Below are 18,724 nucleotides of genomic sequence, written 5' to 3' on the forward strand. Positions count from 1 at the left end.
TATATATATATATATATATATATATTGCTAATATTTCATTAATAATAAGATCGGCACAAGACTAATTTCAATTATTTTGAGGGCCCATGAAGTTCAGTTATAGTTTTTTCTGACACCACTTAGTTAAAGAATTGGACTGGAGCAAAAGAATTCCTTCATATCATAGCCGGCAATCTTAAGCTTGAGGCCTATGCCCTGAAAGCAAGACGCCTTTGGTGTATCAACTTCATAATAGTAACTGAATAATTTAACAACCGAAAGAAATCCATGCTAATATCGATTTCTTGCTATTATCCTTAGCCCTTTAGAGACTATTCAGTCAATGGTATTAAAGGGAAGTATTATTAACAGTTTAGCATACCGCATAATACCTTTGATAAGCTCTCAAAAAGCATCTCAAAGAAAAGATCAACTCCAACATTGCCAATATCCCCGCTCTGCTGCTCGCCAAATATGCTTCCAAATCCTCTTATCCCCATGTCCCTCTCAGCCAACTGAAAGCCTTGCCCAAGTTCCTGATATTCCTCAATAGCAGCAAGCCTCTCCTAAGATGGAAAGAAGAAGCCACAATAAATACATACAGTTAGATAAACTATTGGTCAAATGACATGATTTTACAGCATCAAACAATGAAAATGTTACCTCATTATAAGATAAAAATCAATATCACAGGACTACCAATACATTGAATTAGCCAATGAAAGAGAATTACAAACGACTCACCAGAGCTTGCTCTGAGAGCAATGATTTGTCAGGATAAAATAAATATGCATAAGCCACTTTATCGGCCCGGCCAACTCTTCCACGCAACTAAGAAATAAAAAGTTGAAGTTGTTAAATTAAAATGTCAGGAAATAAGGCAAGATAGAATAATATACAGTAAGGAGAAAATTTTCTCCATGCTACCAGAGGTTTGAACAGTGGTCACTTTTACAAACGAAAGAGTGCAGCAGATGACTTGATTATACTTCATGGACAAATTATGTACTGTGCTCAAGGACACTGTTTTTTCAACAAAATAATGTCATTATAGGGGGCACTGGTTCAACAAGATTTAGTTCTTAGGATCAGGACATTTCGCATAAGTGTTTCACTCTTTTTCAAACTAACATACAAATATTAAAAAATTCATGACAACTACGAACCAAACCAACATGCTTTCAATTTTATGCACAAATATCTTTGTCGCTGGACTAGCTCTACCAGTCCAGCTAGTGTACTAAGGATTCACAACCGAGACTTTCTACATCCTTAATCAACAAAAGCGAAAGCCAAAGTGGTAGCCAACCTTTTAATGGGATGACTGCGTGCAGTTTTCCTCCTGCTAAAATAAGACCTAAAAAACTCTTTTTAAAAGTTTAGCCAACGATGATGTGATGGGAAAAAGAGTGCATAACAAAATCAATTCATCAAACAATATTACACATCCGTGGAATGATATTAGCGTTTGATATCAAATTTATAGAGTGACGGAATCAAAATGTTAAATTTTATGGCATGAAACTATATCATCTGAAAATAGATCTGTCCAACCATCAATACAAATAAAAACAGATTTATTTATATATAATTATTGATGAGCCCAATTCAGACGCTTACCTGATACAACTGAGCCAACCCAAACTGTTGGACTTCCTGAATTATTATGGTATTAGCATTTTGGATATTCAACCCATTTTCAACTATGTTTGTAGAGATGAGGACCTTGATATCTCCAAGGGCAAACATTTTCATTGTTTCTTCTAGTTGTTTTGAGTATTGCTGTCAAAAACAACATTATCACTTTTCAGCAGTAAAACAAAAGAGGTCATTGAAGAGATAGAAAATATAAATACAATCAACAATGATTAGTAAGTACTCAAGAAAAAAATTCCGTGCAGAGTAATATTAGATCTGAAAAAAAAAACTTAATGGCAAGCTAAAGCTCTCGTAATGCAAATTTTACAATAATCATTATCCGATCTCAATAGCTCTTTGAGTTAGCAATAATATTAGTACCAGAGTTAGCCAATAATAATGAGAAAAGCAAATATTATTACCAAAATCAAATAGAAAATTACAACCAACCAAATGAAAATAGGGAATAACAAAAAACATGACGCAAGGTATGCGACTAGGGTGAATCTAAAGTGGTTGTGGTGGTTGTTAGGGGCTTGGAAAGTTGGTGGCAAGGTAGGAAAGTGAAGGACCGCTGGTACAGCAGCGAAACAGCGATGCTTTGCTGATTTGGGCAGTGGCAGCAAGGCAGGAGGTGTCGGACAGCAGTAAAATAGGAATGAGAGGAGATTCTGGGCGGCAGAGGCAATGCAGGATGGCTGGAAAAAGATAAAACAGGGCGGCAGCACACAGCAACGATGGCTGGAGAGCCTGTCAATCAATTATATATCATCCAAAAATATGGAATTATTGACCACATTTTAAAAAAATGAGGAAAGGTAATATGAATATAATTAATTATATTTGACCTAGACAAACAAATGAATTTCCAAAGTAGCATCCATTCAGGAGACATTTGTGAATGATGAGCCCTAAATAAGCTTAAATTAAAAGAAACGTTGTATCAATGAGCTGTCATAATTTGACACTAAGAAAAACTAAAGAAAATATGCACGGTTTACAAAAATTATTCAATTAAAACAGACGCCACGTTTGAAGCAAGCAAACCTTCCCATGAGCAATAGCAACCATAACATCTGGAAATGACTGCTCAAGAAATTCCATCACCTCTTCTAAGCCTGCCAAAAATAGCAAAAATTATTGTAGTCTCATATTGTAACTCAATAATCAAAATCATTCTCACGCAGACTGAACCATTTGAGAGTCAAACATGATCTGTAGATGGTAGTTGAGCATGACATAAAAGTTAACATTCTAAACTATTAAATATATTTGGTTGGTACAAAACAAAATATAATCATCAGCAGAGCCTAAGAATAAATTAATCCTACTACAAATACCACGTCATATAATTAATACAGATTTCGGCCAATTCTGTTATGACAGAACAGTATGAACCCAACATCAATCATGCAAGGATGAAAGATAGATTACACTTGATTTGCAAACTGCAGCTTCTAAACATTTCAAAATAAAAAAAAAGCATTCACGATATGATGTGATTTAACACAACCATAGTTTTTATTATATGTTCATCTCCCATGCATGATGCTGTCAGAAAGTGATAAATTCCAATAACATATTAGCACAAAATAATCTGAAAATATCGCACAAAGTTTTTTTAAAAAAAAGTTATCCACCAAAAGTGGAAAAAAAATAATTACCTTTAATTCGAGGAAGAACATAGAAAACTTGACCACCACGGTCTAGCTCAAATTTGATTGCAGATAGAACCTTTTCTTTACAATAGGCTGAGAGGTGAGTCTTTATAGGAACTCTTTCTGGGGGTGGTGTTGAAATTAAACTGAAATAGAATCAGGATGAGGAATGTCGGACAAATAAAAGAACCTAGTTTAAAATACATTTAAAGAAAAAGCTTTCGAGACACTCTAGTTGAATGAAATAAACAAACACGCTACAACAACAAAGCCTTAATTCCACCATGTGGGGTCGGCAACATGAATCCTTTTTCTCCATTGAGTCCTAATTAGTGTCATATTTTCATTTAGCTCTAATAAATTAAGATCATTTTTTTATACAAACACGCTAAGGAATATAATTTTAAAACCCTTCTTTAATGTATTTATCCACTTACTATTAAGAGTTTATCGTGTTTGTATTTTGCTTAAGCAGCAAAAGTCCTTTGAAATATGAAAAGAAAGGACATCCAAAATGAATTAAAAATACATGTGGATCATATGTACAGAAATTTAATAGAAATCAGGGTGAAAATTGCACAATAATGAGGACTCAGGCAGTCGTGCTTGAAGGAGCCCTTATTTAACAAAAAGTGCAGGCATGCATAATTTAGAGACCAAATAATGATGTTGACGTACATCAAAATCATTCTAGCATTTTCTAGATCACTTGAAATTTCATTGTTAGTGTTAACTTCTTTCGATGATAGGATTTTTGGGACTTATCGTATATAATTTTCAAAAAGTTTCATCTTATCTAATAACTGAACTTCTATAAATAGAGATTCAAATCCTTGTTATGTAATTATTCATTAAAGAATAAATTTGAATCAAGATTCTACCCTACTCCACCACCCATCCCCCCCACCCCCGGGTTCCAATGGGTGGGAGGATCGGGGATTTTAAATGCACAGGATTGGGCCGAAACAAGGGGAATGAGCTATGCAAGGGTATAAACAATGCGAAGAAGGAATGAGAGAAGTCGAGATGGGTATGAAAAAGGAGTGATTTTCACCCTAAATACATGGGGGGACCCACTATAGGGCAAGGAAGTTGGGATGGAGATGCTAGAGTTAGAAAATTGAAGATTTCGAAGGATAGCTCTTTAGCCACTACATTATTAGGTGTTAATCATAATTTTGTTCATTCTTAAATAATTAATTCTAATATAATTGATCATATGACTGGTTGTTCAAAATTATGCTCATTCTAAAAACTTGTGCAGGCAATAAATACTTCAAAACTATCGATAGTTCTCTCTCAATAATTATTGGGATAGAAACTATCAAACTCACGTCATTATTAACCTTTTGCAACATGTTGCATGTTCTGGATTTGTCTTGTAATTTATTGTTCATTAGTAAAATTACTTCTAATTATCAGTGTCAAACTAATTTATAATCTTCTTATTGTGATTTTCAAGAATTGACCACTGGGTGATGATTGGCAATGCTAAATAAATGGGCTATTATTTGACAATCAACTTGATGTGAATAGACAAAGTCAAATTACTTAATTTGATTATGGGTTTGTTTCCTAAATCAGTGATAATATGTTATGACATTATAGGTTAGGTCATCCTAATTTTCAGTATTTAAAATTTTTGTTTCCCAATTTATTTCAGAATAAAAATTTATCATCTTTCCAATATGAAATTTGTGTGAAACATCATCTTAAGTTCTTTTCTCTCCAAACTTACTAACGAGTTACACCATTTACTCTGATTCATAATGACATGTGCGCTCCATGTAAACATACTCTCAAAAAAATGATTTGTGAGCTTTACTGATAATCAAACAATATTAAATTTGGTGTGTTTAATGAAAAAAAAAACTGAAGTGAAAATAATTTTTAAAAGCTTCTACACCATGATACATACACAATTTCAAAAAAACTATGCAAATATTACGGACTGATAATGACCAAGATTATTTAAAAAATATTTTTAGTTAATTTTTTCCAAAAAAATAAATAGTTCATCAAAGCTACTATGTCAACACTCCACAACAAAATAGATGGATAAAAGAAAAAACAAAAAATTAATGGAAGCAGCTAGAACATTGTTATTTATAAATCAGGTGTCAAAATATCTTTGGATTGAAGCAGTTCTTACTGCTACATTCTTCGTCAATAGAACAGCCAATTGAACATTGAAACATGTTTTGATATTTATCGTAAAATTTACCCAACAAATTGGCTCTCGCCTTCCTTACCTCCAAAGATATTTGGGTGTATTGCATTTGTTCACATTCATAATCATAATTAATAAAAACTTGAACCCCAAGCCAAGTTATGTTCCTACCAAAAAGGGGTATAAATGTTTTGATTATATTTCTAAGAAAATATTTATTACTAGGATGTTGCCTACAATCATTTTTTAAACCTCGTCTTCAAGAGGGCAAAACAAAGAATCGACTAATACTTTTCAGAATTTTCTTCAAAACAAAAACTCACAAAATAATATCTCTTCAATCTTGATTGTTCAGCCAAGAAATTCAAGCTATATTCTATATCAGGAGAAAGTGGGTCGAGTTTTTTAGATATTGAAGAAAATTCAAATCTTTCTACATTGTCATCTCACGATGTTCATAATCATATATTAACTAAAGAAGAGGAAAGAAGAAAATGAACTTCGAAATTGGTGCTGTTTGACATTGTCTACTCAAGACATATGATAACTCAAAAGAAAGAATCTACGGATCATTTGCACTATCAAGGATCCATGAACCCTCCAAGTCCAATTCTCACTAAGCATTTACCCCATGATCGGTCCAGTTCACCTTCGAGTTTTGAGTCTTTTAGTCCTAGACCTTAGTCTAGCCTTAATCCTAAATCTAATGATCTTGATCTTCCCATGACTATTTGTAAGGGGGTGAGGTCTAGCACCCAATATTCATTGTCTCATTATGTGTTTTTTGGGCCTTTATCTCACATTTGCTTTGTATGGAGATTCCAAACATTGTGTAGGATGCTCTAAAAGTTCCCAAGTTGAAGGAGGAAATAAGAACTCTTAAAAAAATGGCATGTGGGAATTGGTCGATCTACCTAGAGAGAAGAAAAGTGTCGGATGCAAATGGGTGTTTATAGTCAAGTATAATTATGATAACTCTCTAAAACAGTACAAAGCTCGATTGGTTGCCAAGAGATTTAATCAGATCTATGGCATTGATTACTTAGGGGCATTCGCCCATGTAGCAAAATTAAAGTCTAAAAGTACTTTTGTCACTTATAGCTAATCTTGACCAACCCCTACAGCAATTGAATATTAAAAATGCATTTCTCAATGAAAACTTAGAGGAAGAAGCATATATGGATACACCTCTAGAATTTAGTGAAAAGTTAGACATAAAAATGTGTATACTAAAAAAGTCCTTATACGAGTTGAAGCAGTCACTAAGAGTGTGGCTTGATAAATTTATATTGTTCATTAAAGGTCATAGCGATATTTGGGGTATTTCCTTGACACCAAGGTTACTAGATTAAAGAAAGTGATAGTTTTTTTCCCAACGGAAGTATGTTCTTGATCTTCTAAAGGAAAGTGGGATGAGAGATTGTAAATCTACAGACACTCCAATTGATCCCAATCAGAAATTAGGAGACGAGAAGTGACCTAGAGAATACAGCTTGATATCAAAAGTTGGTGATAAAATTGATATACTTATCACATACACTGTCAAATATCACCTTTATTGTAACTTTGATAAGTCAATTTATGCAATAACCCAATGAGAAACATATTGAAGCAGTTAATAGGGTTCTCAGATGCATAAAATGTACACCAAACAAGAGCGTACGCTTTCATAAGATCACAAAACATAACATAAAGGCATAAACTGATGCATTACGCGGGCTTGGTTGTTTACAAGACATCGACGTTCGAATCTTGTACTTATGTCTAAGGAAATCTGGTTACATGGCAAAGCAAGAAACATAATGCGGTAACGAAAAGTAATGTCGATGTAGAATATCAAGATATGGCTAATATGGAGTATGTGAGATGTTATGGCTGAAGAAAATTCTTGAAGTATTATGGATCCTAATAAATGTGTCAATGAAGTTGTATTGTGATAATAAAACTGTCATAAGCATTGCAGAAAATCCAGTACAACCTGATCGCACAAAACATGTGGAGATTGATAGACACTTCATAGAGCAGAAGATTGATTGTGAAACTATTTGCATATCTTTTACTCTAACAGCGCAACAAATAGCAGATATCTTCATCAAAAAACTTTTCAAGCCTAGTTTTCAGTTGCTTGTAAGCAAGTTGAACGTGATAGATATTTAGGCTCCAACTCGAGGGGTTGTTAGAATGTTAGAAATGTCTAATTTTTAAATCTTCTATTTTTATTATTTTCTATTTTTAGTAGCTTCTATTTTAGAATTATCTAACGCTAGTAACTCTTATTTTCTTTTATTTTCCTCTTTTCTAGCCTGAGATATTTGTGGTTGATTTTGTGGCTTTCCTAATGTGGTGGTCTTCCTTGATATTTATCTTGTAATCGAGTCTCAAGAAATTGAGAAAAAATTAATATCTTCCCCCTAAAAACTACAAGAACCACTCTCCTACAACTCAAAGGCCAACATGCGAAAGAAGCCCTCATTGACTTCACCACATATATTTTCCAAATTTTATAAGAACTTTACCAATACAATGTTGCAAAATTTAGGGAAATTTTCCAAAAACGCAGTAGCTTAACCCTGAAGGGTTTGTTTGACCTTTTAGGAAGACTGTTACACAGTCCAGTGAATAAAAAATCTTCCCCATAATGTGCTTTGTGCAGGAGCACATTTTATCTATTTATTTGATTTGATTTACAACATTTCAAATTTTTGCACAATATCTATTAATTAGTGCTTTTTTGTTTTGATGGATCCTTGTCGATGATTGGTGTAAAATTTGTGAAAGGATAATATAAAAATAAGTAAGATATTGTTGGAACACCAAACTGATACTATATTTAGTGGAAGAAAACAAATTTGTAGAGTTACCTAGCATCACGGAACCCAGTCAAAGCCAAGTAAAGCGTTCGGGGAATAGGTGTGGCAGAAAGAGTGAGAACATCAACTGAAGTTTTCAATGATGCTATCTTCTCTTTCTGCTTTACGCCAAACCTCTGTCAATCAAAAACTAGAGATATGAAAATCAGTCAGCCTCCATGTTCAACACAATCACTTCAATAATATGGAAACTAAGCAAAAGTTTCTGCACTGCAGTAATGTGAACAGTAAGAAATGGTAGAACATCAATACATGTTGCAACAAGTTTGTAGTGTGCAACATGACTGAAGTACAATTACGTATGCACTTCACAAAGAAAACTATATAGTTATTTTGATTTTAAATTGCAATTCTAGTAATTTTTTTAGCTTGGCCTAAAATGATTATCAATTAAAACAGCAATTGACAATGAAATAAAGGGAAATTTACATACCTGCCACACAATTCTTATATATTTACAAATCTCACACCTAAACTTCCATATTTACATACATAATACTTTGGTGCTTTAAACCTATGCATGAAAAGGAGTATTTTAAATTTAAAAATTGTAAATATGAAAGTTTAGGTGTGAAATATGTAAAATACATAAGAATTGCGTGCTATGTATGTAAATGCCCCTAAAATAAATTTGCTGATATCCTTATTTACACTACAAACAACCATGTTTTTGCACTTTTTCATTGTTTATACGGTATCTTCATTTGCTGACAACCATGAGGATATTCATCAACTCCTTACTGATCAATATTACAAGGTTTTTAGTCAATAAGCTTGATGGTTTAAAGCGAGATCCAAATAGAAAATTCACTAATGTACCACAAAGGAGCAACTAGGAGCCCAAATATCGCATCTAATTATGGAACTTAAGAACAAGAAGAAGAATATGATCACCAAAAAGACAGCAGTAGACTTCAACATTGAGCAAAGTTCAAGTTACTAATCAAAAACCAGATTCAAGCGGTTTAATAAAAGAATTAATTAATAAGCACTAAAAATTAAGGACTGATATTTAGAACATACAGCCAAGAATCAATTAAGCAGTCAAAAGATTCCATGAAAGAAAAAGAAATAAAATTCCTTTCTCAATAAGCCAACAGTTCGAGGTATCAGAATATAAATTGCTAAAAATTTAAGTAAAGAAACCAATTAATTGTTTCTAGCTATTTTACATGTTTGACTAGATAATATGATAATAGCAAACAGTCTCAAAAGGTTTCATGGCGTCGTAGATAAAGGAAAACCTGTTCCTCATCAACGATGAGAAGGCCGAGATTGCTGTAAACCACGCGATCGCCAAGAAGTGCATGAGTTCCAACAATTATGTCCAAATCCCCATTCTTGATCAATGAAAGATGTTCCTCTTTCTCCGACTTCGTCTGAAAAATAAATCAAATTTAGCTTGAAGATATGAACATGGAATAAAAAGTTGTGAGAACGATTTGTATTGATGTGGCTATGCATTATCTGCCAATGTGACAACTCTAGGTAACTCCAAACATTCATGATAATTACAGCTTATATATCCTCATTATAAGTGCAATGAGAAATCATAAGGCCCATAGCAATAAAATCAAGGTCAATTAAACACCTTTTAGTATTTTTCCATTTATGGCATCATGACAGTCATCAACAATCATAGCTTCCATGATTTAAAGCTTCTATTTCACAATAGCACGATGGTGGAGACTAGAAATCCTTTAAAGGCGATATTCCTCTCCAATATACCAAGTCAAAATTATTTGACTACATCTATATATCTATATATTTTATATGAATATTGTCAAGTCATATTGAGAGAGAATATTTTGCATAAAACTCCAAAATAACAAGCGATGCGGGCACGTCCGCCAAAGCCACTGGATCCCAAATCCAGTGACTCCCGATCACAAGAATTACGTGATTGGAATCGGGAGTTCCATGGCCCTAGGAAGACCGAATAGGAACTTTTCATTCGGTTAAAAATATCCACAGGAATCCTTGCTATTTTGACTTATTTCAAATTTCATTTTTCTCTAGTTTGAGTTATTTTCTACTATGTATCTATTTGTCTTGTCTTTCTCTGTTGAAGGGACTTTTGGGTGGTATGTCTGTAACCTGAAAAGATTGAGGTGGTGATCTCTTCCGGATGTTTGTAGGCCTCTTTCGTCATCCAACTTATCGTACACAGCTGTTCACAGCAGAGAACCCACAGTTTTTCGTTGGAGGGACTTTTGACTTGGCTTATTTATTTTGGAAATGTCTCTCCTAGTTTTCTCTATGGAGTGTTGTATCCTTGGATTTTCTTTCAAGTAGTGTGTCCGTAGCCTATAGGATTGAGGTAGTGATCTCTCCCGGATGTTCGAAGACCTCCTTCGTAACTTGCTGTAAGGTGCTGTTTGCAGCAGGAAACTCACTGTTTTCAATTCTGGTTCGCTGTCCAATCGCTCGTACCTTGCCGATTCATCATTTGGCTGTAGTTTTAAGTTCGAACAGCAGTTGAACTCATCCCACCTGCTGTCCCACTGCATATTTCACTTCCTACAGTCTTCCCAACGCTGCCGCCTGCTGTTTACAACCGTAAACCACCTCTTTCCTACTTCCAGTTCACAGTTCCATCACCATTCACACCAGTTTTCAGCCTCCATCCACCCTCACCACTCATGTAATCAATCCTATAACTTTTTCAACACCTTGTGTGTTATCATGCCATCTGAAAACCCTAGAACAGTATCAATTGGTATCAAAGCCCGAAAAAGTTTAAGATTTTTTATGATTTTGTCTTTATATGTCCCAATCCAAAATTCCAAATAATAATAATAATAATTCTAGAATTCCTATCGTAATTCCTACCGTAATTCCTAGAACCAACAACAACAACAACAAAACCTTCGTCCCATTAAGTGGGGTCGGCGACATGAATCCTTTTTCTCCATTGAGTCCTATCTAGTGTCATATTTTCATTTAATTCTAATAAATTAAGATCATTTTTTTATACAATATGCCCAAGTCATCCTAGGTCTACCTCTGCCTTTCTTAACATAAATCGAATCTAAAACATCTATTCATCTAATTGGATCATCATATGGTCGACGTTTAATGTGACCAAACCATTTAAGACGACTCTCTAATTTTGTCCGTTACTGGAGCTACACCAAATCTATCACGGATATATTCATTTCGCATTTTGTCTTTAAATGTAAAGGCACTCATCCACCATAATTCCAAGACTCAATCCTAAAATTTCAAAAGCCAATTTCCCCACCTCTACTGAAAATTTCATCCCGACACCTACATCAAAAACCTAAGCCCCCGACTAACATTGATTTACAATCCTACAATCGTCAAATGCCTGATCGGGAGAAAAGAATGTCATGTCGCCAATGAGAAACCCTTAACGAGATGTCCAAGAACTTACTATAGATTATCTGCAACAAAAAATCTTCCAACTGCAGAAGAGGTTTGTCAAAATTGAGAGAAGCAATTTGATGAAATCACCTGTACTCATAATGATGATTCGTCAGATTGAGATGAGGAAATGAATCCCAATGAATCCCTTCCACCATGCAGTTTCAATGATGACAAACCAATACTCCAATAATTTAATCATATCGGAGAAGCTAGGATTTTGGAGTGAAGATTGACGTGTCAAATTTTGACGGGCACTTGGGTGTGGACTAGTTTATCTAGTGGCTCTAGAGAGTGGAACGGGTCTTTGAAAAAAATGATATCCCACATGATAGAATGATAAAAGCTAGCCACAATGAGCTAAAGAAAAGGGCATCTCCGCGTGAGATAACTAAAACTTACTCGATAGCAGAAAGGGAAAAACAAAATTACTATGTGATCGAAGATAAAATGGGGATGCAGGCAACTACCTTCCTTCGCATTACCTACAAGATATGTTCGTAAGACTTCATTTGTCTCCATTATCTAAGAGATTCTTCTATGGAGTACATGGATGAGTTAGAGCATCTTATGTTGAAACGTCGGCCATTGGTGCTTAAGGAGAACACCCTAGCTCAATATATGAGAGGATTGAGACATTCCATTGGAATGTGGTACTTTTACAACCCTACTGGACATTCCAGGATGTTCAGATCATAGTTTTGAAGGTGGTAAAACATCATCACCAGGTGACCGGCACACCTTATAGAAAGAGTTCAGCCCCAAGATCAGATAGCAATAGTAAACCCAGTGGAGCAACAGAGTCAACCCAGTATAAAGAAAAATTAATCCAAAATGGAAAAAAGGTGGAGCCCGCCAACACTATCAAATTTATCATCACCAGTAATACTTTAAGAGTTACCATGTTTTCCATGCGGTGTCTAACTGATTAAATATAAGTAAAATCTCTTTCACTGAGCAGAGAGCCATTGAAAAAATGGACAGTAACATAAGTGAGAATCAAGACGTAAAAAATGAGCCTCAATTTTCAGATGATGAGGGAGAAATGCTAGTAATTCAAGATGAGACAAGAGGGAGCTCACAATAGAATTAGCATTAATTCTCCTATAAGATAGTGAGTCAGAGTAAACGACACCTAAAAAAAGACGGCGCTTGTTGAGAGAGTTGTTGCAGGTCATGACTTACAATTTACCTCCTGGATGGCTACCATCGAGAGAGATTCAGCACGACGTAAATCTCACACTTGATGGTTAGGACTAAATTCATGGGAGTACTAGCCCAGATGCAGCCGACTCTAATTATGCCAAAAAAGGATGGTTATTAATTCTATCAAGAGAGACTTTGAAAAAAGATGTGTGTTTCAGAGTTATTCTGAATAAACGTGACATAGACTTCGTTGTGGAGCTCTCCCAATTATAACAGTACAATGACTCTGTTATGATGGTAGATCGATTCCAGAGCTTCCTGGGAAGAAGATGAAGCTCTTCCTACCAAGAAGAATGATGTGGGAGCGTCCGTCGAAGTCATGGGAGTGGGGATCCCATGACTCCTGATCGCAAAAACTATGTGATTATAATAATGAAAATGGGAATTTTGCGACCCTAGGAAACGGAATAGGAACTTTTAGTGCGATTGGAAGCATTTATGAAAATTCTTGCTATTTTGACTTATTTCCTTTTCCTTTTTTTTTTTGGTCTAATTTGGGTCATTTCTAATAGAAACATATTCATGTGTTCTTTTTTTTTCTGTTGGTGAGATTTTTGGCTTGATTTATGTATTTTGGAGATGTTTCTCATGATTTTCTCTATTGGAGTGTTGAAACTTTGGATTTTCTTTCAGGTGGTGCATTTGTAGCCCAATAGAATCGAGGTGGTGATCTTTCTCAGGAGATTAGAGACCTCCATCATCCAAATTGTTGTAAATAGATGTTCACAGCAGAAAACCCATTGTTTTTTGTTTTGTTCTGATTTGTTGTCCAGCTTCTTGTACCTCTTTGGTTTGTCATTTTGATGTTATTTTCGGTCCGAACAGCCATCAAACATCGCCCCGCTTGTTGATACACTGCATATTTCACACGTGCACACGCACGCACCCACACACCCACACCCACGCCCACACGCACGAAGGCAAGCACACACACGCATGCACTCACGTGCAAGCGCTCCCACACACCACAAACGCACAAATACAAGTGTGTGCACCCATGCACCACACACCAACGCACGCACATACCAATACCCACGCACGCACACACGTACCCACGCACACGCACGTGCACACACATCCCCACCCAAGCAGGCACACTCACCCACCCACACACGCACACGTGCATGCACACACCAGCACACCAACGCACACCCACACCCACCCACACACCCTCACCGCCACCTCCGCACGTGTGCGCACCCACACACGCACACACACAAATAATTAATTAGTTATTATATAACGATGATAATATACTAATAGATAATAAAAACTTTTGTAAATTTGGTTTAATTATTATTTAATAATTTACTAACATATCATCATTATAAGCTCCTAAAAAAAATCAAAGCAATTGCAATCTATTTATTTATATTTTTTTTAATTCAATTTGATACAATTTAAAATACTATACATAAATTAAAATTAGAAATTTAATTTTAAGAAAATGTTGTGCTTAAAGGTTAAAGCTATGAATAAAGAAAAAGTAAAAAAAAATATAATCATAAATAATTTCTTAATTATGTTCTTTTAAATTAGAGTATACCATAATGCCATTAACATCATAATGAGAACAAAGCCATATAAAAAGAATGAGCTAAGAAAGTTATCTTTGATATAATGGGATTAAGGAGGACCCCTAATGACAGACTAGAATAATTCTTATAATGAATGAAACATCCTAGTTATTGTGTAAATAAAAATGCGCAAAGACACTCGCATAAAGAGAATAGCTAGTAAAACACATTTAAGAACAAGAAAAAAAAAAGCGTAGGGCACAAAACTGCTAACCAAAAATAACATTCAATCAAACATTTTCCTTCAAATCAATCATAACCAAAAACTACTTAACAGACAAACATGGTTATGTCATTACCTGAAACCTACATAACAGGCCAACATGGATATGAGGATAACTACCAAAGCGTTCTGAAATGACATCGAAGTGCTGTTTGGCAAGAACAATAGTTGGCGCCAGAACCATTGCTTGCTTGCCAGCAGAGACGACAATAAAGATGGCACGCAATGCGACTTCCGTTTTACCAAAACCAACATCTCCACAAATAAGCCTGTCCATTGGAGTTTCTCTTTCTGTCAAGTCTTTCTCAACATCAAGAAAAGCCTGTCAGGACAACCCACATAAATCAATTGTGATAGGATTGGTCATAGAATTATGAACGGTGAATACTTGGTTGTTAAAAAATATAGTAAGAACAATTAAGACTCATCAAAGTAACCGCATTCAATGTGAGATTTTAAAAAAAAATTCCTCCTACTTGTATATATGGAAACAAGTGCTCCGAAAACTTGTCAGCCTCAAAGTTGTTTTCATTATAGTATCAAGAGAAGTTGACAAAATTTTCAAAAAGAAATCATTTGCAATAAGCGCCCAAAGGAAACTGGAAATGCTTGTAAGAGCGAAAAAAACTGTGGGACGTGTGACCCATGATGAAATAAAGTTTGAGGAAATTAACAATACTCATTGGAACACGGTTGAGATTTTGGTCCAGAATTGTAGTTAGAAATGCATGTGTTCGATATTCCAACACATTAAAAATATCAAGCGTGGTATTACACTTCATGTTTACATACACAAAAAACAAATCAAGCGTGGTATTACACTTCATGTTTACATACACAAAAATAAAATAGCCCCGGTTCTTTCTTCCTTAGTTTTCAAAATAATGCAAATAAGTTTAAAAAGTATGATGTACGTAATATCTGATAATAAAACTAATTATTGACTTAAACGTTAAAATTTAAACAGAGCCCAAGCTCTTAAAGCTCTTCCCCAATCCTCGATGAGTATGTTAGAAGCTAAATTTAGACGCTCCTTCCTAATAAAAGCCTTACCATCAAAGAGACAAAAATCTAAAACGAAAATTTTTACATTGTAATTATCTCCATAAGATAAGAAAATGTAATATCCATATAACATTAAAGCTAGGTTTAAACAAAGTAGAAATTTTCAGATAATTATTCATAGAAGCTTCGTTCTGATATAGCTTGTCTTGAATATTTTCCACTGCCATTAAAAAACTGACAAGTGTGAGAAAGAGTAGCAATAGCAGCTTGAACCATCATCTTATAGATATATGTACAATATGATAAGCAGCACTGAGGGATTTCTAGCTTGGTACTGTTATGATCTTCACTATCGCTTTAGCATTAAGCTTCTAGGTCAGGCATGAAAGTTTAGAAAAATGAATTCTCCTATTTTTAAATATTAGTATGACCCTGCCCTTTCTCATCTGCCTATATCTAAAAATTAAACAACAGCAATGCAATAAGTTTTCCATGCTCAAGACAATGTGCGTGAGTGTTAAAGCAACTTTTTTATGAATGAAAGTTTGTAATGAAGAACCAGAAACCAATCAAGAAAAAGGACATCAAAGAAAATAATTTTCTTTGATGTGGTACCTGTTGCTGATCATGGGTGGGATCATAAGGAAACTGAGATACAAACTCAGCCATGTCTAGAGTTTTTTTATACAAGAGCCTCTTCTGCTTCAACCTGTGTAGATAGAGTTCCATCAAGTCAACAACCATTTTCTGAACAGCAACCTTTCCCTTAATCCTTCTCCGCTCCCACGCACTAGTGTCGTTCAGTTTGCTCAAGGCCCGTGGTTTTCTGGTTTCATTGGGACTGCAGCAAGCACAATTTCATAAAATTCCATTTCGATGTGCAAACCTCCAGCAATTCAAGCAATATGATACTAAAAAAATTTTTTCAGCAATCTGCAAGCTTCAACAATATACAAGTAATGAACAGATAAAAGTAAAACAGAAAATAATAATAATAATCCGATGTTGGATGAGCTAGATAAGCTCATTTTTTATAAATGGTAAACATTATTGAAACCTTCATACATTAAAGGACCAGATTAGCCCATTTATAATGATTTGGAACAACAAGTTTCATTCAATTTTTTAATACCATACGCTAAACCAACTTTATAAGAAAAAAGGACATATAATTGGTTTTTTTTTTTTTTTTTTTTTTTTTAAGGGGGGGGGGGGGGGGGGGTGGATGAGGGGGAGAGATCAAATTGCTTTACAATTGTGGCAAGTTTTAACACTATATTACCTGTATTTCTCATTAAAGAAAATAAAAAAATAGAAACAGAATCCATTCCAAATAGTCAGCAGATATTACGGAACTGTGAACTTATAGCCACTCATGCACTTACGTGGCGAATGTTTTTAAAGATAAAGTTGCAAAAATCTTCTGATTTGGAAGAACAATTCCTTTATCAAATAAAATAACAATGGCTCTTAGGTCCTTTATTGATTCCAATAAATCAAACACTCAGCAAAAACGAATCCGCTAAAGCCTCCACCCTCGCCCCCATCTTTCACGAAGAATACCTAACACCTTAGACAACAATCAGTGTAAAAAATATCCCGCCTCTTCTCCATACTTGTGGTTTGAATAAGTATAAAGGTAGAACATCACTTAATCGTCTGTCTTGTCTCCTCCAAGCAGCCAAATAGTCCCATCTGTCTTCGTCTTTTGACTAATAGCTCCCCCTCTCAAAACTTTCAATGCCATCTCTCCTACATTAAGCTTGTCTCCTTTCTCTAGAGGACATCATCTTTCCCATTTTTTATTCCCTTTTCTATTGCCTCATATATGCATCTTGCTTCTAATCAAAACAATGAAGTTGAACTTTATCATTATTTTATCATTGCCTTGATCCTTGTTGTGAATCTCTTGAATCATTTCATTATTTAGATAAAAAGCAAAAAAGTGAGTTCTTAATATAATCAAGCTATTGCTTGATTTAAGTTATAGTTATATGTATGGTAACATAAATAAATTTTATGACAGGATTACATGATTAAATTAAATACATAAGACTTTATTTCATAAGGATAATGATTGGCATAGGTTGTACTACTTTGATGAAATATTGACTTTCAACATCATTAACTAAGGTTTAATTTCCAAATAAGCTAAATGTTAGGTTATGGTTTCCAGCTTTATTACATGCACACAAAAAAAAAATGGTTTTATTATGTGGTAAACTAGGTTAATTATGTTGTGTCTCTTTCAATGTCTATTAGTTTAAATGCTTATATTTGTGTACTAGTGATTTATTAAATCTTTGTTTAGGGCATTCGAGTTAATAATTGACTCATATTATTTATTTTATATCCTAAAGGAGTATGGTTTGAGTGTTGCAACTCAAGGTAAATAATTTTAATTTGTTAAAGAGTAGTTATACCTTCTTCGTTAAAAGTGTTTTTTTTATGCTCATAATATACCCTTAAATATTTTATAAATTGCTAATTGTGCCTTCCAAAATCAGAAATTATTATACATATTTTAGTAGATAGTATTTAATTTTCACAATGGAATAATAATGTGATGTAGACTGTTTTGTCTTGATTTTAACTGCAGCAAATTTCTTAAGATGTACATTGTTTCTATTAAATCTAAAAATTGTATTCATACAAATCATATTCTATCATAAAATTAGCATTAGCTAAGTTGATTATAAATTGCCTATAAAATAATTGCTCATTATAAATGCAAAATATATATGTTGATTTGCAATAGATATGTAGTTGGTAAAACCATTTTAAGGTATTGGCTGGTCGGGCTGACAGACAAACAAGAAAATCACTAGAATTCAATGAGTTGATGCTTGTCTTTCAAGTTTTTGAATACAACAACAACAACAACAACAACAAAACCTTAATCCCACTACATGGGGTCGGCTACATGAATCCTTTTTCTCCATTGCGTCCTATTTAGTGTCATATTTTCATTTAGTTCTAGTAAATTAAGATCATTTTTAATACAATAAGCC

The 18,724-nt window shown here is 34.3% G+C and overlaps 1 protein-coding gene across 5 annotated transcripts in view; it reads right to left on the reverse strand.

Moving 5' to 3' along the window:
• LOC110025353 (ATP-dependent DNA helicase At3g02060, chloroplastic) overlaps nt 1–18,724 on the reverse strand; it is a 35,939-nt gene that overhangs the window by 13,874 nt on the left and 3,341 nt on the right. For 4 of the 5 annotated variants that reach the window (XM_020725794.1, XM_020725792.1, XM_020725793.1 and 1 more), the window contains exons 2-10: nt 16,329–16,554; nt 14,785–15,030; nt 9,560–9,694; nt 8,307–8,431; nt 3,282–3,421; nt 2,665–2,735; nt 1,600–1,761; nt 724–810; nt 372–545 (exon numbers count right to left, since the gene is read on the reverse strand). In XM_020725794.1, the coding sequence (XP_020581453.1) occupies nt 372–545; nt 724–810; nt 1,600–1,761; nt 2,665–2,735; nt 3,282–3,421; nt 8,307–8,431; nt 9,560–9,694; nt 14,785–15,030; nt 16,329–16,554 (1,366 nt within the window). Of the gene's footprint in view, nt 1–361; nt 546–723; nt 811–1,599; nt 1,762–2,664; nt 2,736–3,281; nt 3,422–8,306; nt 8,432–9,559; nt 9,695–14,784; nt 15,031–16,328; nt 16,555–18,724 lie in introns of all 5 variants that reach the window. The other variant, XM_020725796.1, reaches the window with a different exon arrangement.

The sequence above is a fragment of the Phalaenopsis equestris genome, unplaced genomic scaffold (genome assembly GCF_001263595.1).
Source record: "Phalaenopsis equestris unplaced genomic scaffold, ASM126359v1 Scaffold000297, whole genome shotgun sequence".
Classification (NCBI taxonomy): domain Eukaryota; kingdom Viridiplantae; phylum Streptophyta; class Magnoliopsida; order Asparagales; family Orchidaceae; genus Phalaenopsis; species Phalaenopsis equestris.